Source organism: Calliopsis andreniformis, chromosome 9, assembly GCF_051401765.1.
Source record: "Calliopsis andreniformis isolate RMS-2024a chromosome 9, iyCalAndr_principal, whole genome shotgun sequence".
NCBI lineage: Eukaryota > Metazoa > Arthropoda > Insecta > Hymenoptera > Andrenidae > Calliopsis > Calliopsis andreniformis.
Genome location: NC_135070.1, coordinates 1340662 through 1364822, shown reverse-complemented (window position 1 = coordinate 1364822; position 24161 = coordinate 1340662). Strand labels below are relative to the sequence as shown.

Sequence of the window (24161 nt, the reverse complement as noted above, 5' to 3'; positions counted from 1 at the left end):
AAAACCGTGTGTGTTCTATTTTCTGAGATTGTTGCAAGTCGTTGAAGCGTCATCGTTGATTGTAAATACAATAATATGTCGGAAAAACACGAAGAATAAGGAATGTATTCCTTAGACAACGGTTCTGGGGTAAATGCCGTGAAGTTCATCACAGTTCTCTTACCAGAAGGTATAGCCTTCCCCACTCCGTGGCCAGATCCTTTAGGAACAATATTCCCATTCTTTGGTAATACGGTGACGGGCCGTTTGCCTTCTCTAAACACTCGCTCTTCCAAACAGTCACACAACACCCGATAGCTGGGAGGCCCAACGTAGCCATCAGCTATCGGTCGCCAACGGGACTGTTTAGTCTCATGCACCCTCAATCAGCCACACGCAGATTAAGATCCTATCATAAATCTCTTAAAGACACGTCCTCGTTCGGCTAATCGTCCCAAACTCTCTTAAAATACGTTGACGCTAACAAATACGTAAGTACTTCAATCGACAGACTCATTTAGTACCAAATGTAGAGCTACATCACTCTCTTGAAGGTTAACATTTTTAGTCTTGATCGTTGTTAAATGATAGAATGTGTGTTAATTGAAGTTTTGCTGTACTTTTATAGTTAGTGCATCGAATAATCGAAATTCTGAATAATTGAGGTTGCAGAAGATTTAGAGTTCGTCAATTGAAGTCTTAATACATTATTTAAACGGTCATTCTAAGTAATAAACGTTATGTAAACTTTTCTACCTTAACTCAGTGTTTTTTGTTATTTTATGGGGCATCTACTATATCTATGTACAGGTATATCTAAATTGTATAACCTTCTTTTTATATAATTCTTGATTCTATCTTAACATAGACATATGAGAGAAATTATTCTCACTTTTTAGATAGAACATCTTCATTCAAAAGTAATAGGGTACTCATCAACCACTACCTTCTGTGAACTTTCGTTTTACAATATTGTCGCTTTTTCTGTTCATGTTAATTTCACATTTTAAAAATGAGGAATCTAAATACTTACTTGAATATTTGAGAATTTGAAAAGTGAGAACGTTTTAATTTCCAGAGTCTTTCCATTTGTTTTAATTTCTACGATAAATCAAGTCAACTACCATTTTTTTAACGATTTTATAAGAGTATTAATAACAATTGGATTAACGTGTATCATTGATAGATTGCACGCAGTATAAAATGAATATACGTCTAATTGGGAGGAACTTCTGTCTATGTGCATATTGGACAATAGTCAAATAAGCCCTCAACATGTACGTACAATTCGATAAAAGTCATTGACTAATGCAAAAAGTACGCCCACCTGATAAGCGATGAATTTTACTACACAGATTTGTGATACTCACTGCACACGAAACATGATCCTAAACTATAGGAACAATGATAACGCGTATCTGTGCGTTAACAACGTTTATGAACTTTTCCAGTTCTATTCTAGCTTGTCTCAATTTTCACTTTCATTTTTCACAATAACGGAAATCGAACACGAGCTTGGCATCACAATTTCTAGCAAGGTAATCGGTATTCATCTGCCAGGCTATAGAAAACGTTTCGACAGATTACTCTTCCGTCTATCAAAATTCATACGAAAGTAAATTCCACGGACACTGAACTGTCGGCGTAATTGAAATTCTACTAGGCGCTCAGGCTCTGTGATTTTCCAGCGATTATTATCATGGAAGAGGGAATACTTCGAGGAATAGAATTGATAGATTCGCGACGTATAATTTCCGTATAGACGATAGATCGAGAACGGAGACAAGCATTTCCGCGAAGTAATATTTTCTATTGTTTAAACCTTAAACAACGTTACTAAAATTATTCGATGCGAATGACAGACAAATGACACAGCTTAAGATTCAGTTGGCGAATTGAGTGCTCGTTGCACAATTGATGGTAGTAATTGTCGGAAAATCCGATGGAACATACATTTATTTATAGGTATGTAAGTGTAAGTGTAATTGTGTAATTGTGAAAACAGTTCTAACGGGTTTGTTATGGTCACAGTAGGGTCAGAAGCTTAGTACGAAGTGAACTTTAATTCTTTTACTGCATTTTGAGGGGAAAGCAGAGAGGATAGTTTGTGTCTTTTTTATAGAGGTCATTGATTTCAAGGAAATAAAGTGTTGCTTAACACATTGTTGACCTGTCACGAGTTAACTCGTGTTTTCAAGGCCGAACGTTGCTGACCGGCCACGAGTAAACTCGTGATGCGCTTATTATACAAAAAAGAAATATTAAAAGTTGAATAATAAATAAAATTTATTAAAGTTTATTTATATTATTTATTTTTATATTTTATTATTATATAATTTATATATTAGTATATAATTTATATTATTTATTTAAAGTTTATTATATTATTTTATTTTCACATCCAATTACGAAATAATAGCCGGTGACATAAGATAAATTTTCAGCAAAATTGCCGGTCAACAATGTGTTAAATGAATGTTGATTATTCTGCTATGATAATGGGATTTTATTTAATTGTTTAAAAATACTCACTAGAATCATGAAACAAATTTATTTTTTAAAAAAATAATATAAATTTATGAAAACTTTCATAGACGAATTCTACTTTTAATTTTAATAATTTTTTTGAAATTTAAAACGATGAAGTAGTAGACTGTCGAAATTGTATTATAGATCCAAATTATAAGAGATTTTTAATATTTTTCATTGTATCTATGTAGTATGTTTTGTAAACAAAATAATTATTCTCTTTAATCAATATTCTCGTTACAACTTCAGTTACGATTCTAAATCATATACTTTTATACATAAGAGCAATATTTGTAATGAAACATTAGGATATCTAATTGTAAAGAAAAACTGTTTGAATAATGGAGAATGCCCAATGTTTTTGAACAATAGTTTACATTTTGATACATGTATATCGAAATTTGTCAAAGAAAAAATGTCAACCTCGAAAGTTGATCATCATTGAACCTCAATCGCAGCCAAGTTTCGAAGAAATACCGTATTGCAACCAAGTTTCCTTATTGCATCAGCTCCTTGTTTCTTCAGAGAAAAAAGGAAATCGCCTTCTTTCTTAGAAACTTAAAGAAGCTTTCTTTGAGGTCACACAAGCTTCCTTCTCTCCCAAAAGCAAAAGCAAATCACGACAAGTCTCTTCTCTCTGCACGCAAAATAAGACTGTTACGAGCCTCTCCCTTCTGCCTATCCTTAGAAACGAACCCCTCCATTATCTTCACGTTCAACAGTATTCTCAAAATTCGAGCTGTGCTCTGAAACGGCTTCTGATTTCTCTGAACCGATATTAACTATATACAAGTGTACCTTATGCGCTACCACTAATATGTGTGTCAAGCATAAGCGAATCGAGATACACTTTCCCTGCTTTCGCGCGTATCCACCTTCCAAGATGACTTTGCTAGCAATTGAGCATTGTCCGAGTAACGGGCGAGCAGTGAAACCGGAACTCGGGAAAGTTCCAAAAAGGTGGTCGAGTTGAGAAATAGTTAACCAACGGTAGAAAAGATTTGTAACTGTAAAAACAGACAAGGCTATTTCATAGAAATTTATGTTAGAGCAAGTGATTTAATTGAAGAATCTGAGAAAAATCATTGAAACGTTGATTAATTCTTAAAAGCTGTTCATCGTGTTATTTGTCATTTATCTTATTTGCGATCGTTCATTTGCGAAATCGATTAACTTCACAAAACAAAAATATTTATATTTATTTTAAGTATAAAAAGTTAAACACTAATCGAGTACATACTTTGGAACCAATATTTTAAAATATTCAAAAGATGGAGTTAATCATTTTGGCCTGTGAACGACTCATTTATCGAATATAAAGCGAAGATCCAAATTTTCTAAATACAGAAATCATTAGCTCGTTATTGCGTTCACCACATTCTGGACCATTTGGTGAAAGCAAGTTTTGTTTTTCATGCATCCTCACTCACATTTTTGACAAGGCAAAAGTGAGCTACCAACACATTACTTGAGATCTAAACCATGTCCCTAGAGATAAGTTATTACTTATACATTGTATTAAGAAACATGGTTTTTCATCTCATCATCGGTAATAAAGAGGTAATCAAATAGATCGGTACAAATTATAAATTCTAAATAAATTCTAATTTGTTTATTCTCTACTAGCTTCAAAGCAACGTCACATTTATTTTACAATCTTAAATGTTTTCTACGTGCACCGAAAATGGAGTCATACAGGTACATAGTAGTCTCTTTGAACGCTGCCACTGATGGAGATTCACGCGCAGAGATGAAGCTCGTCGGCGGCAGATGATCAAAACAAAAATTGTGCAACCGTGTCCCTTCCCTGTTCAATCGGATAATGAATGGGGAGGCAAGCATAATGTGAAAAAACCGGTTCCCCATCGATGCTGAATCATACCTAAAACCTGTCCGTTCTTTCACGTTCGCATTCACGCGGCTCCTCCCGTGTGTGACGTCTGCGGACACGGCACGCGTGTGCATTAAACAAAACACAAGCATTTCGTATTTAAAGAGATTCTCTTTTTTCTCAAACGTCACTGATATCATATCTCTGATTTGTCGTTGACTCTTTCCGGCACGTCGCTGGTGCGTCTGTATTCTAAAAATTCTACTTTGTCGTCAATTATGATACTTCAACTGAATAACGAGAGATATTAATGTATTCCATTGAGATTTTCGATGTTTGAGATTGTTTGGTGCGTTGTGAGAACTCGTGTTTCTAAGCGCCTAAAGTTACTCCAGCATCATCGAACTTTTCTCATGCTTAATTGTATTTTAGATTAACACATTAACAGCTAGTGTTTCGCTATGCTGAATATTAATGATGAAGCCCACGTTTGCCATATTGTTTGCTCAGAAAAATTGTGATAGTCGATAAGAGTTGGAATAATATGAAATTTGGAATATTTTATTCTTTAAAAAAGCAAGTAGTTTTATCTTTAAAAAAGTGTGAAAGAATGCTATATTAAATTTCAATATTTTCTAACGTGTGTAGAGATCAAACTTTCATGAAACAGTACACCGCAAAGTACAGAAATATAATAAGTTTGAACTCCTTTTTACTGATTACGAATTCTGCACAGTTTGCACAGATTAAAGTGAAAGCAAATTCCAGCTACAATTCAATATCAATGATTACCACTCATATTGAAAAATAATCAAGAAAGGAATTTTAACCGCTTAGTAGATATTTACACGCTTCTAAAGTGTAATTTAACAGTATTGGCTGTCAGTATATTGTCATAGGCATTATTGTACAATATCCGTTCAAACATACGTAAAATTACACACAACTGTTTCGATGCAAAATGTGAAACACTATTGTCAGTTATTATTAAACCTGACCTTAGTGCAGTCTAACCGAGGACGGCTAAAAAAGGCAGGACAAACAGTCGCGATAGAAAAACTTTTTGATAAAATGTTTTAAAAATCCATTTTCGACATGGTCGACCGCGTCGTCATGGATCCACGTTATAAGCACTCGGTCAGTCGTAACGAATATAACGCGCAAGGGAAAACCAAGGATTTCTCATTGTTCAAGATCCATTCGTAGCGCGTTCGCACGAAAACTTGTATATACAGTTGTTCTTGCGTCAAATGCCCTGTGCACTGCTACTTTCATACCCATGCTCGACGATTTTGTAATTCGGCGTTATTTTCTCACGCGTAGACGATTGCGTTCTAAGCTCCCGTGCCTTCGGTCGTAGAAAAAGGAAAGACGAGTCCGCGGCAGCGCGAATTGACTGGCGCGATTCGCACACGCGCACGAATATGTATATCGCGTGCATCCTGTCGCAGAGGCACGTCCTAAATTTCTCTCGGTTTCACGGAACCTCGGAAGTGGACAATTTTCTTGACTGCTCGTTTGAAAAAAAAGGTTCAGCATCCTTTGGTCAGCGCGATCAGAATTTGAATTTTCCTTCTCCACCTTCTTTCGTTTTTTCTTAAAGTAATATTACGCTCGTTCAGTTACAGAGAATTTATAAAGAGATAGAACTCTGACCTTTTTCATATCACCATTTTTAGTACATTTGCATCTGTAAGGAATAGGAGTTCCTCTAGCGAAGGACCATACCTAAAAGCGCACATTAGCTATATATTTTAAAAAGTGAAATGCGACAAAGCGGCTAAACTGCAAAAAGGACAGAGGGGAATCTTTTCTTTACTTTTGCAGTTTGATCACTTTGTGATATTTCATTTTTTAAAGATATAGCTAATGTCCGGCATTAGGTACCGTCCGACGCTAGGAGAACTCCCTCTATCGTTGTGAATGCAATTCCAGAACTTCGCGAAATCAATACATGGGTACTTAAATAAAATAGGATTCATGAAATTATATTTATATAGGAAATAGGAAAGGACACGAAGAAATAATTAAATTATAGTTGTGTTCTCGTTTTGTTTCAAACTTTTCAATCACACTTAAAACACCTTTTACATGAACTCTTAGTTTACTTATATGCATTCCGTTTCTCCCTCGCATAGAAACGTTAAAAAATTCCAACATTATAATATTTCGACGTTATAGCAACCTCTGTATAACCACTGTCATAAAGTCTTGTCAAGCTCGTTAATAAACCCCGCGTGCACTCCTCTAAAAATCAGATTAATCGCGATCGATTACGCGGAGGAAAGAATTGCATCGAGCGAAGGGATATAAATGGATCTCGTCGCAAGAATACGCTATCCTTCGCTCTCGATGAGCCGCGACAGAGGAGGATAGACAGCTGTAGTCTCGGTCGTGGCTGGTACCGCCATCCTCCTATCCCTTCTCGTTCTATCGAATCATCTACGATCGTTGATCGCGCTTCTGTCTTTATTCCGCTATTGTCTGTTTCGCGTCTCTACTGCAATCCTCTCTACATACCAATTATGTACGTACATACGTAACCAGGTTTTGTTCCTGGTCGAGGGGACCAGTTTCCCTAAATAAGTGCAGTTTCATTATCATAAAGATTCGAGCAGGAGGAGGGATTTCGCGAGAAACTGTGACGGCAGTGGATCGAGACCTTCCCTGGTAGGACACATCTTTAATGGCAATCAATCGCGAAGTGGATGGAAGGAAAGTAGAGGAGGACCACGGTCTCGACCGTGGCTGGTACCACCACCTATCAGGCCTCCTCGATCTACCGAATAATCGAGCAACACGGCAGCAGCACGGCAGCAACAGCAGCAGCACCGATTCGACTCCCACGACTGGTTCCGCCAGTCGAGTCGGTTGACGTCGCTCGCGCTCGGCCTGCTCCGATACCAGTCGCTTGCTACCAAGCTCGTCTGTCGACTTGCTTCGGTTTCGTTCATTTAATCAACGCGCGTCTCGATCAGTCCTCCACGAGCCATCGAGCGGCTCGCGTTCCTCGACTTCTGTTCTTTGTTCAATTAGTCTCCTTCGGTCCCGCGCGGTTCCACGCTTCTCAGCTTCGCCTGTTCGCTTGTGGGCATGCGTTGCGCGCGATACCTTTGACCCTTGGATATAAACGGCGTGCACGGAGATTTGGGTAAGTTCGAAACGTTTACAATAGCTTGCATCCTCCTGTCACGTTTCTGTCGATCGAGGACACCCTGGAGGCGTTTATTTTAGCTTGCAATAATGTTGCTCCAGTTCGATCTGAGCCTCAACTTTGTCCGAGTCGTTTAATTGCTAGGGGCATGCCGTGGCTTTCGAATTGGAAAGTCATTGTTTATCGTTATATGTTGTGTTGTGTGATCAGTCTCCTGGTATTGGGTGGTTATTGAATTATCTGTTTAGGAGTTGTGGCATGGCACGAAATTGGAAGAGAAGCGTAGTGATCTTTTATCGGATGATGAAAAACTGAATCTCTCTAGGGTTTCACTTTTCATTGACCAACTTCGCGGCTGTTCAAAAGGTCTACGAGTGAGATTACGTTATTCTTTTTGCAAGTGAAATCCTCGACTCTTCTTTCAGACGTTCTACTTTCTACCATCGTCGTGCTATTTACTTTCTTGCGTAGAAATTGTCCGCAATCGATCAGCCTCGGCTAGGAATCCAAGAGGAACGACAATAAGCGTGGGGAAAATTCTAAAGCAACGGTATTTGTTTAAGTGGAAACGCTTGATGGTGGCTGGGATACTATTTAATTGGCAGGAACTAAGAATCGTGGTGTCTCTAGATTTATGGCGTAGCGCACTCTTTAGTGTTATACTTTCTCGGTAATTGGATACGATGACCTGAAGTTATAGGCTATCGATAGTTTTAATTGACGAGTAAGCTGATGAAATCTGTAGATATTTAAATCTTATGCATTGCTCGAATCTATTTGACCCAAAACTTACTTTTAATGTTTTCTATGTTTTTTGAATAAGAATTCAATTCGCATAAAGTTTATTGACTTTTGCTGATAGTATTTAAAATGTACATTTTAATTTGAAAATGCAATTTAGATAATTCTATAGGGAAGAAATTTATTTAATTACATGTAAATATCTTTATGTAATAGTTAGTTGAACAGTGTACGTGGGTTAAATGTGATTTAATTTATTGTATTCTGAAATTACAATTAAGAAGTCTTCTCATATTGACATTTAAAATTTTTGAGAATTTGGCGAACCATAACGCTAGAACTATTGACAATTTACTTATAGGTACTTGTAATTAGTTGCAAAAATTTACATTTAGAGTGCTTTAAACAATACAAAAGTGTTATTTAGATAGTATATTCCTTTTCTTAACCAACAAAATGTCTACAATACTTACAATCATATTAAAACTCTCATGATTATACATAGATTACAGTTTTTAAAGTACTTTCATCTATATAGATTTTTACGACTAACTGTGAAAATGTCTGCTGAAAAGTCAACAGTTTAAGAAAGCACATAATTCAAAGTAATAATGTTTATTTATATTTTGTCTAATTGTATGCGGCTTATTTAGCTGCATTTAATTCAAGAGTAGTATAGTGATCTAAAAAAATGAACCATGCACAATAAATAATCATATCAGTTATATTGGCTGTATTTCTAATTATACCATTAAAAACATTTAACAGTTTAGGTATCTACATGCAGCCATTATCACATAACAAACATGTATTTAATTATTGTCATTCGTCATATCTCCAAAAATTAATTTCGCTTGCAGTTTTGCAAGAATTGAAAATCTTCCAAATGCAATCGCACAAAATGTTCAAATACGTTAGTGCGTATAAGTCCGATTAGCGATAAGGAAATTTAAAAAACATTCAAGTCGTCAGGCAGAGTGCATATGCAGGCGAGACGCAGTTATCGGTGACGAAAGGTCCGAATACGAAAACGGAGTGTCATAGGTCGTCATTCAAAAGCGAGCACAAAGCTTGTTCGCGGAATTGAATCAAGCGATAACGACTCGACTGGCGCCTCGGTCGCGGTTTCCATTCCTTCTTCTTTCTATCGCGCGAATGCGTTTGAACGACGCTTAAATGACGACAATCTTCAGCGACAAAGGTCTTGTTCCGTTGCTTCCCATTCAGAAACGTTAATCTGAGTTTTCGCGAAGAAAATTGTTCACGCATAGATGTGCAGCAATAATCGGTAGGCCTCGCTGTGTTACGCAACCGACTCGTAGTCGCTGAGAAAACATCGTATTTCGGTCGTTCCTTTTCGATTTTTTCCACTATTTTGCTTCGTGGCAATCGTTGTAACGCAACACTCGCTAGACGATTGCCGCAACGAGAGTTTGCTATGAAATACAACTCTTGTTTGAGTGTGCACAGTGAGGAAAACAATAACAAAACGCTCGCGCTGTGTGGAACAGAAAAGTTTCTCGGCTATTCCTAATTAAAATGATTATTCATCAATTGAAGTAAAGGAATCTGTGAACTTAAAATTGTCTTTCAACAGTAATTATGTCGGGAACGTGTACATACTTATTGTTAGTCAAAATATGTACATGGAGTTCCAATATTAAGAGGAAATTTTTTCAAGTTCTATCGCGTAAATATTTAAAATTATTTATATTTGAAGTTATTTTGAAATTTCTCGAGTTATTATTAGTATTCTACAATATTTGATGTTATTACAGTATTTAAAACATAATTTAATTTAATATTTAGAAATAAATGACTAGCCCAGTCATGTGTAGCCATCATTCAACTTAGAATTCAGGTACAAAGTTAAGTTTGAAGAAAGTGGGAACCATATAAAGAGTGAAATTGATTTTCATGACCCCCATTTTACCATTTTATGATACCATTTTAGGTTCAAACTCATCTGTTAACTGTACTAGTTTTGATGTTAAAATGTTAATCTGAACGAGTTTTCCGAAAACGAGAAAAGAAACAAAGGCATCAAAGGTTACAATTTCTTTCAACATTGATAAATCGAGGTAAAGATCATTCCTTTTTTATATATCCTGTTAAATGTAGGTCACTATCACGACCCGTGTTTTTTTTGCAAACATATCGCCCCGAGGATCATCACGGTGTGCAAGTCTGAGAGAAAGTGCGTCTAGCCAGCCATTTTCTAATTGTCTGCATCCGCTGGAAAAATAGTAGCAATTATGGTTTACCCTGTTAAATGTATAGTTAATCAGGGATTAACGGCGCCACAGAGATTCTCCGCGCGGGTAATGACTCGCGAAAGAAACGCGCGACAAGTGTTTTCATTTTTCTTTTGGCTCTCCACGCGCCAACGATCTCGCGTTCGATTTCACGCTCTCCTCGAAAACACTTTCGACGAATCCTCGGTGTCAATCGAATGTGACAATATCCGACAAACGTTAAGTGATTGACCTAGATCACTGATTCTCTGCCGCTATCTTGTACTTCTTTTTTCGATCGTTTGTAACTCTTGAAAGACTTACTTTTTTCTTCCTACGACTTTAAGACCCGCTCAAAAATATCAAAACATTTACTTAATCATAACAAATGTCCTGAAAAAATTTTTAAAAGTTTCATTAATTGTTGAGCATTTTGTTTTGTACCACATCAGGATGAAAACACATTTTTTACATATTCAACAGTTTCGGAGATTTAAGCAATTTAAGTTATTCACATTCATATAGTATAGTTCAACTAGAATACATTTAATAGAAGGTAGCTGACCCTAATTTCGTCATGCTACGTTTGAAGCGTTGTACATATATGGTTCGAAACACCTATGTAGTGATTTTTAATTAATTTAGAACAAAAATAAAGGAAATAGAATTTGTAAAAAAAAGGATTTAATGTTGATAATTCGCACTGCAAAGCGTAAGTTCATTAAAAATATGTACTAAGTGTCTTAATATTTATGAGCAAGAATATATGTGCAGTCAAGTCGAAACTGAAGAACTCTTCTTAATTTCAGTTACGTCGCGAATTGGGTTACAGAACCGATTATTACACATTGTTCGTCTTGGCAATACAATTATGTATAATAACGATTTAATATTAAATATACGTTATTTTAATATAATAATCATATAAAAATTATGTATAATAATCTTACAGAGAAAAATGATGATTTATGGGTATAGTTTCTTGATATCAGTATATTTTTGTGTCCTCTTCTTGCATCACACTGACATTGCACGCCTCTCTTCTGCTACTTTGAGAAGTAGGAATTTAATGAGCCATCATTATGTAGAATAATCGTTAATATTTTGTGGATATTGTCAATCACATGCTCAATTGAATCAACCCACTGGAAATTTGAAATCTGAGGACCCAGAAAGCTGATTTGAAGTCATAAGAGCAATCAGAGTCAATTAAGAGAACAGAAATCAGTACAAAGTGGGCAGCATACTTTCGTAGAAGCGTGTAATCGCTCGTCCGGTTAGGTCATTGGCACCATGAGGTGAACCAGGTGTCGGATTCAGAAACCCAGGGATTGGCAATTATTCTTCCTCGCAAACTGGTCACTTATCTGCACACCTGTTGCAAGCCTATACTCATGAAACCTTCCCAACATTTTCATTAAACATGTGAATCTTTTTAATTAAAATTGAGGTATTGAATTTTATCAAATGATCTACCAAAGTTTCGCAGGCTAATTTTTAATAATGATGGGAATTATACTCTTTGGAGCACAGCAATTAATCACAGGAAAAATGTATTTAAAAGTACGTCGATACATACTTGGCTGCAAATATGACAGTTTTGCAAGTAATTACTTGAAATATGTCGATTTGTTACAATTGTTCATCCAGTAAAAAACAAGAGGTTGTTTAAAAGTTAGAAATATAGAATTTCTATAAAGTATAAAGGAACACCCCGAATATAACCCTCACTTTGTAATACACTTTTCCAATTATATACTAAATATATGATAAAGATTTATAATTAAAGATCATGTACTTAATAAATATTACTCGTTTTCTTATGCCAAATGAATACTTCCTTTTTACAATTCTATTTTGATACCACTAAATGGTTACTGGTTCTTCTAACGATTAAAGATTTGAAAGTAGTTTCATTGTTGGAAACTACATTCAACAGTACCTTTTACCGACTCCAGCTACAGAGTAAATCTTTCAGTTAAAAACAGCAGCACATACAAGGTCTAAGCGTAATTTCTCCTTGCTAGAGGAGCAAACACCAGCAGCAGCTGGCAAAGATCGAATTAACAACGTCAACTATTTGGTCGACCGTACATGGTGACCGCAACGGTGAAACAGTGGGGGAGTCTCACCTTGAACGTTATGCAACCTGCCATTAACATACGTATAGAGCCGGATTGGTCGGGGTTAGTTGTTAGAAAAACTGCGTTTGATGGTCACTTAAACGGTGCCAGTGTCTCCGCGGGACAATTAGAAAATTCTCTGCCCCTTGGCGCAGCGTCTGCTCTCTTTCGCTGTTTTTCTTACCCTGTTGTCGTCCAATAAATTCTGTCTCGATCCCGTGCGTTCTCTAACGGTTATCTAATAGAGTAATTACGCGTCTCCGCGCGACACGTTTACAGTTACCTGGTTGCAATACGAAATTTGCAGGCCATTTCCCTGTTGGACATGGGGCAAATGAATTAAAAACCGTTTATAATATAATAATGCATTACATGGTCGATAATTATACTTGGTTTAGGACAAAATTTGTATTCATACACGACAACATACATTCTAATGTAGAATTAAGTCTGTAGTATGCATGTATGTATGTATATTGTGGAGTAAGTCACAAGCTTTGTGTGCAAATTAAATTTAGCCAAAAGTCTTCTTGGTGAATTACGTATGTACTACTTACGCAATTTTCGCGCAAAATTTGTGCATAGTATGGAAAACCGTCCTTAGGCATGTTATTACAACTAAAGATAGATCAATTAAGTATTAAAAGAATAAGGGATAAATCTAATGCATACTTGTGTTCGAATACTTTTGTAACTCTCTTTCAGAACAACTTTACAAGGGATGATTTATAATTTTCACCAACATTATCTGATTCGCTACAAATATATAGGTACATAATCTCGATACTTGTGCTTTGTAGTAGTTATAGTATTATTTTCATAACATAAGTTTAACATATGTTAAAATTTCGATAGCGACAGTCTGAATACATATCGTGCAGGTACTTTAAAAGTGACACAACTCAAAAAACGTGATTTTTTTATTACAGTTATAAACCAGTTTGGTAAGTGTACCTCTATTCATTATAAAAAGTTTACTAGCTAAAGATCAAAATTATAGAATTTGTTCAAAGAACTCATAAAATATAGATTACAAATTATTTAAATAATAAGAAGAAAATTATTTAATGCAAGTAACATATAACTATTTTTTAGACTAATTATTCAAGTAAAATAACTTTCATTAAGTAAAACTACTCTTTATGTCAATATTATATATTTAATAAATAATTTTCTCCTAAACTCATAAGTAGTTTTTTGCTTCTGCTGAAAAACATACTTCTTTGAATTGTGTCACTTTGGTAATACATGTGCGGTATGTATTTTCATGAGCCACTATATGCAGGATATCTTGTTGCATGTTGGAAGTAAAAATGGAGTTAGCACGCTAAAATTAGAAAATAAATTCATATAAACATATTCCAGATATGACTTCGTTTTCGAGTTACAGTTTGTTTTATGTTTTCATATTTAACAGTCTGTATTATAAGCTGAATAGTTTCTACTTTTAGAGAAATTGCTCAAAGTGATCATCTCCGGTCACAACATATGTATGTATCTAGAAGTTAATTCACCTCATTATGTATTGTTGAACTCAATGAAACCCAATAGAAAAACAAAATTTTTGAGTAAAACTCAAAAACTAATATTCAGTTACATACGTTATACCTATATCTGTCTATATACAGAAGAATTGCAACACAAGGCAAAGTCATATCTGGCGTATGTTCATGTAAACCTTTTGTGACCTCAGATCTGCAGTAGTCAACTGACTAATAAGAATACCGTTCTTTGTTCAAATTTCAATAAGTGAAGCATGAATGAGTCTGTATTTTGAAAAACAGCATGTAGATAAAAGTTATCAGTTGATGCTTTGTTGAATCAGGACTAACAGAAAGTTAGTCACCCAACATCCCACCAGTGGGGGAAAGAAAGCGCGCTTCCGCCACAGCGGCCAAGAATTCGTTCACGGCTCGCACGAAATTGGTGGCGAAAGTTGTTGACATTATCCCGGGTACGAGCGAGCACGCAGTTACGCGCGCGACCATTATAGAGTGCCTATTCATTATTCATGACGATGGCTTCTCGGTAATTATACATTTTAATGATTTGTAAACGATCGATGCGTCGATAGAGCATCTTCGGCGAACAAGAGGCGTCTTGGGCATCGTTGAACGTGGTTTCCGTGTTTTTCATGGACAACTGCGAGGCTGGGACCACAGTCGCGCAGGAATGACTTATGGAAGGTGGCTTGCAGTTAAACTGGATACTCGGTAACACGATACTCGGCGAGTACACGCGGAACGGCTGTGACTTTCGCGTCGCGCGGTATTATTAGCATACATTACTCGCGCGCGGTGCATCATTCCCGTGGAATGCAGAAAAATGCCGCGCAATTGATACGAGCTCTATGATTTTCGTAGGCGCAGAAAGGGCACGCGAGAAATGGTCGCAGCTCCTGACTGTTTGGCATTAGGGAACATGCATTCCTCTCGTTCGCATTTAGATGAGCTGAGGGGCTTCTCACTTCCTGAAAGTGCAATGGCGCACTTGTTGGATGTAGACTATAAAGAAGATCAGTTCCTTTCTTTATTTCAGATAGAAGAGAATTTTGGGTGACAGCTTCTTGCAAAAATTCTGTTAGTCACTGGTTATTCTCTTAATTTGCTTTGTCGGTACAGCTTGTGCATTGTCACACTTTCCATTCCTAAACGCTATTTTGCACAGAACTAGAAATACTCATCGAGGAGCCTATGGATTCTGGCCTTTCCCTCCCCACCGAGCAACTAGTCTATTTGAAACTTAAGATGACAGTCTTGAAAGCACCGTGTTCCATTTAGCACTTACCATATTTCGATTTCAGTCTTGCAGAGTATTCAATATGGTACTCCAATCAACTTAGATACTTTACACCTTTTCAGATCGATTAATAGTAAGTACCTATTTAGTTGTATAATAGAAACGTTACTGAAATGTTTTAGATTGTTAAAGTTTAATTAGTTTGCGACATTTCTCATTTAGATTTTTAACAACGTGTGAATTGAACAACCACACTATAAATTGCGAAATCATTTGAAAAGATTGTCAACATTGGTCAGTTTAACTGGTGCTGTCAATTATCGAGTCTTCCGCCTTTCAAACAGTGGGAATCGGTGAAATGGGAAAGCCTTCAGGTAGACAGCTGCAAGCAATCAGATAGGATGCTTTCAAAAAATTACATGGGACTTTTGACCCCTTAACGCATATGCCCGTGACGTATACGAGCTCGGTTGATCGGTAGATTTGTGCTTGCCTGAGACTGTCACAAGCGCTGTTGATACGCGATAAGATACAGTGTCAGTCGAAAGAAAGTTTGAAAGACAATTAAATTTTAATCCTTCAAGGATGGAGCATTTTCATTTACAGAAATACTGAGTGAAGGGAAATGAAAATTATATCGTTACAAAACTTACTTTTTCTAAGTTAATTAAAAATTCTCTCAAACAAAACCATGGTACAGTGTTATATGCTGCATGCATTTGATAATGATATATGTACAGAAGAATGAAGATCTGTATGACATTACAAAGGCCGTCGCGAGGAATTTATAGTAAAAAAGAAATATACATAGATATGTATATGTCATCTCTTTCTATAATATAGTAGAGAATATTAAAAATATCATAACGTTATAAGAAGGTATATCACCCGTTCCCTGACATATAGTGTTGCCAAGAAATCCCAAAATGCCATAAAAGTAATGTCAGCAAGTAAAATCTAAAACTATTTTACCATTTTTATTCTTGTTATTCGCCATATTTATCATAATTTTATATGAGAAGATCGATCATGTTTTATGGGTAAAATTAAAATCTACTGAAGATTGCAATATTAACGATTGTCTTAACTCTTACGACAAATGCGAGGTATCTGAGAGTATCTGTATAAAGATTTCTACGTAAAATTGAGCAGACAGGTCATCAACGATTATCTTCGTCTCTCGCCAGAGATTCACCTGACGTAGTCGCGTAAATATCATGCGACTCGTTGGCTACATGCACACCTCTCATCTTCACGATCATTACACGTGCTGTGCGTGCAAGCTGCACGTGTCCCACGTGGCGTGTTTTTTAACGATTCCTTCTATTCTCCTCTTAACTCGATTGGCATTGCCTACCAGCCTACCATGAACCAATTTGAACGCAACACCCTGTAGACTCGGACTAGGCTTCCGCGCAACAGGTGTTGCATGCACCGTGTAGCTGAAGCATGTTGTCGATTCCTATACGGGGTGTCTCTAGATTTATATTTCATGAGTAAACTTTGGAAAGAAGCTATTTTATATAGTGCATCCCAGGTATGACCTAATAGCTGATATGTGCTACTAATAATAATTACAAATTACATAATTATATAGTAATAATTATAATAGGAAGAAGTTAGTAGGAATCGCAAATACCATTTAATAGTTAAAAAATACTATAAAATGAATGAAGTAATTAATTAGAAATAGTTTTGTTTGAAAGTAACATTATTCAAAAGTTAAACAAACTGCTAAATAATGAATGTAACGTAGTGATCAACGTGTTAACGGCAATTAGACAAGTGTGTAAAGTCATGTATAAAAAGGTATATAAATTTCTTTTTAAAATGAGCCTAAAAAATATATGGTAATTTTGTACTTTAACTCGCAATAACTGAACGACAAATAAGTATATTTGTTTTTACTATACGTTTAGCTACATGTATGCAATATTGATCTTCAAACATGTATGAAACCTGATAATCTAGAGTCACAAAATTTTACATGAAGCCTACTTAGACTTCTATTATTAATAACTGAAAAAAATTGTTTCATAGCCTAAAAGATTCGATCGTGAAAAAGATAACCATTTACATCGAAGATTGACTGTATAGAAGTTGATATTTTCTAGGTATCCTTTCCTCTGAATTTGTAGGATTCCCAAGCGGTCAAAAATCTGAGACACCACCCTGTACATCGAAACAGCTGCGAAACCCTGTTCCACGCACAAATCCCGACATAATTTGCTGCTTCTCACGATTTACAAGATCCCAATGCCGTTTCTTTCAAACGACCCATGAAAACGTAGGATCATATCTCAGCTTTTTGCAACCATACTGTGCTCTACAGGCAATTAAAGTTACTACCTTTGCCTTGTAAATTTTTCGAGTTCGAAGCCAAATTCCTTCGACTTCCTCGAAATGAGTCGAACAATAGAGAACGGTATTGTGACAGAGACAGGGGCCCAGGAGACCTGGGTCTCAGGGCCTGGCGTGTAGGAGGTTGCACACGCAGACAGCTGGAACAGCTCGATAGAAGGACGAAGAAAGGAGCCTCAAGTCGCTCAGCATTTTAAAACCGTTCGACTGCGAATAGGTCATAATTTTGACCACTTTCTGTTATATGGTTATTGGTTTCTTTAGATTTCTAAATCCTTGAAGATCTTTTAGAATGTTATTTACGAATGTTATGAAAATTGTTTAAATATAGTAATGTGTACACGGAAATCAGTAGTGTTTACTGTTTTAAAAAACTTATTTAGCGATTGAGTTTTCTTCTGCTCGCGAAGAATAATTTTTACAATATAATTTACGTGTTATGTATTTTATAGGGAAGAATGCATACTTAGTTTTTACGATAGGTAGGTTAAAAAAATTTGTTAATACTTCTACGTATCTACAAGCACTTAATAAGAGCCAATTTTTTGTTGCACGTATTCTGGGTTTGTAAATAGAACTACCATAAATTAGCATAGATTAATCAAAATTTCACATAGGCGTTCAAATATAAAAGAAGTAGACAATTTTCGAGAGCAGTACATAATAGGTCATCTATAAAATGTAAATCGGTAAACAAAATACAAAGTAGTTTCTTTTATATTACGTGATCAAATGTAATTTACATAAAATAGTTTTGGTATAAATCCTAAATATTTCTTTTTTTTAACCAAATAATTCAATTTTCCTACTTAATATTTCAAATTTATAATGAAAATAGTTTTAAAAAGTCGTACTTTTCAATAATTCTATTGTTTCTAGTAATCCATAGTCCTCTAAAAAGAAATACAGTTGTTCTGTGTTCAAATGTTCATATCTACCATTTACTGTAACAATGACAACCCAAAAATCACGATTTTCAGGGAAATCTGATAATACAATAATTTAATGCCAAAACCATTTCTGCCCTAACAACTCAAAGGGAGCGAACTTTTGAGTTATGTCACGGCTGCAACAAATGAGCGACATTGCTCTATTCAAATAGTTTTCGTAGTCAGATGTCAGTTTTAAAGCATTGTAAGTCGCACAGAAAGAGACTGTATCGCGCGTGGCAAAGCCTATACATACAGACGTCGAGTCACGGAAAGGCACGGAAAGGTACCGGGTTCCATTCGGCCTGGTGGGTTCGCGGGGCAACAACAAACCGGCACAATACACGCGGCCCAGCTAGCCAGCCAGCCAGCCGCTCTGGCCCGACCTCTTTGCGGCTACGTGGGAGGAATAGGAAGTCGTGCATTAAATCCGAACCTCCACCTTTCAACAGTTAAACGCTTCTCTCAAATAGAATGTACAGGAGATGTATACTGGCTCGCAGCGGCACGTCACAAAAGCGAGATCGTGATTGAGCTCATTTCTCAGTTAACGCTCTGGAGGAATTCTCTCTCGCCTTCGTTCTTGTCGGGCGACTTCGAGGCGTGCTATGGACCGTGGACGCGAGTAAAAGGACGTGGAATCGAGGCTTCCAGGGGAAAAATCGGCCGCTTCGGTGGACGGTGGAGAAGCGACGAAATGGAAGCCTCCGGCTGTTCTGCAACGCGTCGTTGCACGGCTGATCTAATTGAATATACAACGGTCGCCGCAAGTGCGAATAGTGTCATGCGCGAGATGATGAAACGCGAAAGGATTTAGCCTTCGTGTCCAAGGCTGACTGCTCGAACGGCGAACAATCGGCTGCACTTTAAGCCGGTTTTACGCGGTTTATCTGCTCGACGAACAATGAGCTCTGCGTTCTCGCGTTATCGCTACCCCCGAAAGTTCCTTTGACATCCTTCCTGTTGCTCCGAAACGTGGGCTGCTAAAAGACCTAAGCTGTAGTATAAAGGGTGTTTCATATGATTGTCGTTACAAGATTTCAGAAGTTTTCTTAAATTTTTTAAAAAATTCTCTTGTATAAAAATTGAACTTTATTTAATTTTGCATAATTTTCATAAATCGGAATTTTTTTCATCGATATGACGTTACCTTTTGTTCTTTTATATGGAACTATAATATTTTTTAAATATTTTTTATTAGAACAATTTGTAACAAATTGGATCGTAAAACCTACTATAAAAAAGCATAAATAGTATAGAAAAATCAAGTCAACTTACGTAGCGTCGTGGTACATCAAAGCGTTCAGGGATACCTCTCTCACGTTGTTAAAACTGTTTTCATGTTTAATCTTAGTTTGTCTCTAGACTACTTAAAATATCTAATTTATATTATTAAAAAATTGATGTGTTATCGTATTTGATGATTATGCAAGAAATGGACGTAGAATTGTAATTATGTATGTTACAAGATATCCAAAAGACATAACTTGTGTTTAAAACATTTTATAGAATTGAAAAAAATTTTAAAAACATAACTTAGCTTAATAACAGACAAGAAAAGAACCATGTAAGTATATCTGTGCATGCAACGCATCTAAAGTCTCATTCAAATTTAAGAGTATACTATTATAAATAGTGTGCTAATTGTACTGATGAAATAAATGTAGGCATAAAATCCATAAACGTTTTGTTATTGATAATGTGTTGCAATAACAGCTTTTAGAGTATTAGACTTATTATTAGCGAAAGTGGATTGCTGAACATGTTTGAAAGTTCTTGAAATACATCGAACTGTTTTTATTTTGTTTGAATGGGATTCCGAAAGGGTAGTTGTGCATGGTCCCTACCTTTAAAATTCCGCCTAGAAGAAACTTCCAGCAGCCAAGAGATCAAGTAGTGACTTCTAGATATTTCAAACACTTTTAAGTGTGAGAGCTAGTTTCTCCATGTTTATTCGGTTGGCAATAGTCAACAGTGGTTAGGACTAGATCTCTTCGTAATACCCCTAATAGCAATAAAGTTGCCTGAAAAGGGTGTGGGGTCTCATGCTTCCCTAGCATAATCTATAATCACTGTTTCTATTTTGCTATCGTGTTCGAGCGGATTAGGATCATATTTATGTGCTTGGCACAGAGTTACTTATAATTATGTTTATCAGATCTCCATGCAAAACTATTCACGAAGAGGAACGCTACATAGCTCCAAGATCTAAAATCCAGAAATTGAAATAGACAAAGTTTTTCAAAATTGTAAAAATTAAGTAATTTAAAAATTTATAAATTTAAATATTTGCATATTAAGAAATTGAAAAGTCTGGATGAAATTGGAAAGAAAATAGCTTTATATTATAGTTGTATTTTGTTCCTAAAGTTAGGCGAAACCTTTTCGAAACATCTTATGCACGGTATGTTTGAAGAATAACGGGATTAATACTATATAAATTCAGACGCTGATCGTGTTTGTAAAAATCGTTCGTTTTTTTATAGTATAGGTATTCCTTTTGGTATTCATATGGCACTTTGCATGATCAAACAGTGCGTGAAGAGACTTGTGGAGATTTGTTGTCAAGTTTACATACGCTGAATATTCTTGCCACGGCTGCTTGTATTGCACCTGTACCCTATACTGCAGCTGCACACGAATTTTTGGACAAACAGTAAATAATTGTGATTGATCATCATTCATTGCATTCATTTGATTTAGCTACAGCTGATAATTTTCCATATCAAAAACTTAAAATTCTAATGAATAAGTCTGTAAACTCTACCCTAGAGACGTTCTACTCTACTCTATTTTACATATATATGTAGACAAATATTGTGACAAAGGTATTTGATGTGATTCCGAAAGGAGAATCTTATAAGTCTCTCTACCTATACAAAGGGTGCACCACCTTGTTGCTTCCAAAAAATCAAAAATTCTTCTTGGTATTTTGTGAAGTTTCATACATGCAGAATATTTTGGGTGAAAGAATTTTTTGAAATAGGAATAATATTCATGAAATTACAGCTTTGAGGAGGATTCTATATTTTATTCAGAATAGTATAAGCTTGAAATTCCAAACTTGTTATTCTCGAAAATATAATTTCTTAGTTAACTCCCAACAGATTCCCCAAAGTATTCGTCCGATTAACTACAAATTTAGATACACTGTTCCTTATAAAATTATGTACTATATACTGTACGAAATTTTTGATATCTTAATTTGTTAGTACTATGGACTTTTAAACTCGATCTTAAACAAGACATTTTTTCTTTTGAAAAACAGTGTGTTCTTTTTTTATAAAATGTTTCACATGTCCCATATTTTCAATACATTTATAAGGAATGAAGTTTTTACATTTTGAGGTAATTGATTGAATAATTTCGGATATTACGTGGTTGCTAGCTGACAACATCCATTTAGTAACTTTCAGTAATAAAAAGTGTATTAAAATAAAGTTAAAATATTATTTAATGATTTAAAGAACTCCCTAATATTTAATTACTTAATAATTACTATAGAACAAAATTTCAAATTTTATCTACTTTTCTAGATCTTGAAGGCGGTGTAATCCCTTAATTAATGATTCTTGGCTTCCTATTAGTATTAAAGGAACGTATTTAGAATAAAATCGATAATGTTTACACACATGATCAAAGCTTAAATTCGTATAATATCAATGCGTCAGAGATAATATAATTCGTCAGAGATACTACATGAAATCTTGAGAAAAAAAGTAAAAAACAGTAGCGGTCGGTCGCGTGACGATGATTCGTGCAGCGAAACGCAAGAACGATGGGAAGTAGTCTACAACGAAACGAACGACACACATGCGTCCAAGATATTGTCCCGCAACTACTTTATCTTTATCTATGAGAGGAGGTGACGGTATGATGAAAATCGCTTCGTACCGCTTCTCATGGTCCGCGAATCACGAATACTTAGAAATGCTTATGTAACACCCCACGTTTCCCCACTTTATGCAGGAAATTTGTTTTTGCGAACGAACCTTAGGAAGTTAAGAAAATTTTCTCCTTTAATTAGCGCTCATTCTGAACTTGGTGAAAAGAATGTCTTTAAATAGTGAGAACGAAATGCTTCCACAGACTGAAACTATTTCCATTTCAAGAGAGAAATGAGAACGAAACGTATGGGCGAGTCGGTTTGCATCTCGAGAGCGCATTCTTGAAACTCATAAGCGTTGTAAGTGTGAGTGCTGTTACTCCATCACATATCGGGGGGAATTCTAGTTGACTAGAACTTTGTGGAGAACGATTTCAAAGAAAGTGACGTGACACGCTTTCTAAAAATATAGAGAAAAACTATTGTAGTATTTTGGCGAGTGAAGCAAGGTTTCGAGAGATTTTTTTCTGCTCCAGGTGTCGGTGAACAGGTGATAGTCACAGACCGACGATATGAGAAACTCAACGCTGCTAAAGTGGGCGCAGAACTCGACGAACAGTAAAAATCAAACGAGCAAAAATGGTGAGTGAAGTGTGCTATGACATGCAAAGTCAAGGGAAGACTGAATGTTACACGAAATCGCTAAAATTCTGTTCACAGGAACGAGTAGAAACTGGATACACCCACCGGATGCGCTCCAAAAAGGCCACATCGCCTACCTGGTCAAGGTATTAGAATACTTTTGTCATTTGAATATCTTAATATATGTGTAAGATCTAACCGCAAAAAAAAAGAGTATGACTATAACCTTTTTTATTTGTCAAATCAATAGTAGTAATCTCTTCTTTCCCAAATTATTTGATGACTGGAAAGAAATAATTTTGAGAATTTTGCATGTCAAATGCTTTATTAAAATAGTCTAATATTTTCAACACATTCAAACTTTTATTCCATTCGTTGTTATTTCTTAGCAATAGAAAATAAAGAACTTAAATAATTTTGATTTTGATTGATGTATAACCATATAGCTATGTGGGGAAAGAAAGGGTTAAATACGTGCTTCTAAGTAGGGCTCTCTTAATCAAGGCCGCATTTACCATAAGGCATATTAGGCGCAAAGTGGAGTTTCATTTTTTATGGGGTCACATTTTAAAACCTTGCTGCTTATAGTCAACAATATAAACCACAGTCTAATGTAGGAAAATTCCTTAAAATCTATCTTGTTGGCCCAGCCACTTGACACAACTTATTTTAACTGGGAAAGTTATCGCTTTTTTAAAATTTATAATAATTGTATGAATTTGAGTAACCGAAATAGTCTTGTTCTTTTAAAACCTCGTAATGGTATTGGGCTTAGGCCCCCTGAAAGTATAAACGTGGCTTTGCCTTTAATTCTGCATACTGCGCTACAAACTTAAGAATAAGAGAAAGTCATAAATTATATTGAGTTTGATGAATGCAAAGTACCACAGAAATATTTTCCTTAGCTGAAATCACTTTATAAAAAACCATTCAGGACTAACGCGTTATTCTAAAAGTAAAATAGTTTCTAGACTAAAAAAGATGTTCAATGCTTAAAAAATGTTCAGGTTTGTTATATATTATGTAGTAGATTCTTATGTTTTATTGTTTCATTAGAAATAACAATGTAAGGC

At 35.7% G+C, this 24161-nt stretch overlaps 1 protein-coding gene across 2 annotated transcripts in view; it reads left to right on the top strand.

Annotated features, from left to right (window-relative positions):
- The window catches only part of LOC143183969 (PTB domain-containing engulfment adapter protein 1), a 32291-nt gene that overhangs the window by 3446 nt on the left and 4684 nt on the right, over window positions 1-24161 (top strand). Inside the window, exons 1-3 of one of the 2 annotated variants that reach the window (XM_076385842.1) lie at window positions 7231-7490; window positions 22983-23088; window positions 23167-23234. In XM_076385842.1, coding sequence (XP_076241957.1) covers window positions 23019-23088; window positions 23167-23234 — 138 coding nt within the window. In that variant the 5' untranslated portion in view covers window positions 7231-7490; window positions 22983-23018. Of the gene's footprint in view, window positions 1-7230; window positions 7491-22982; window positions 23089-23166; window positions 23235-24161 lie in introns of those variants that run through there. The other variant, XM_076385841.1, reaches the window with a different exon arrangement.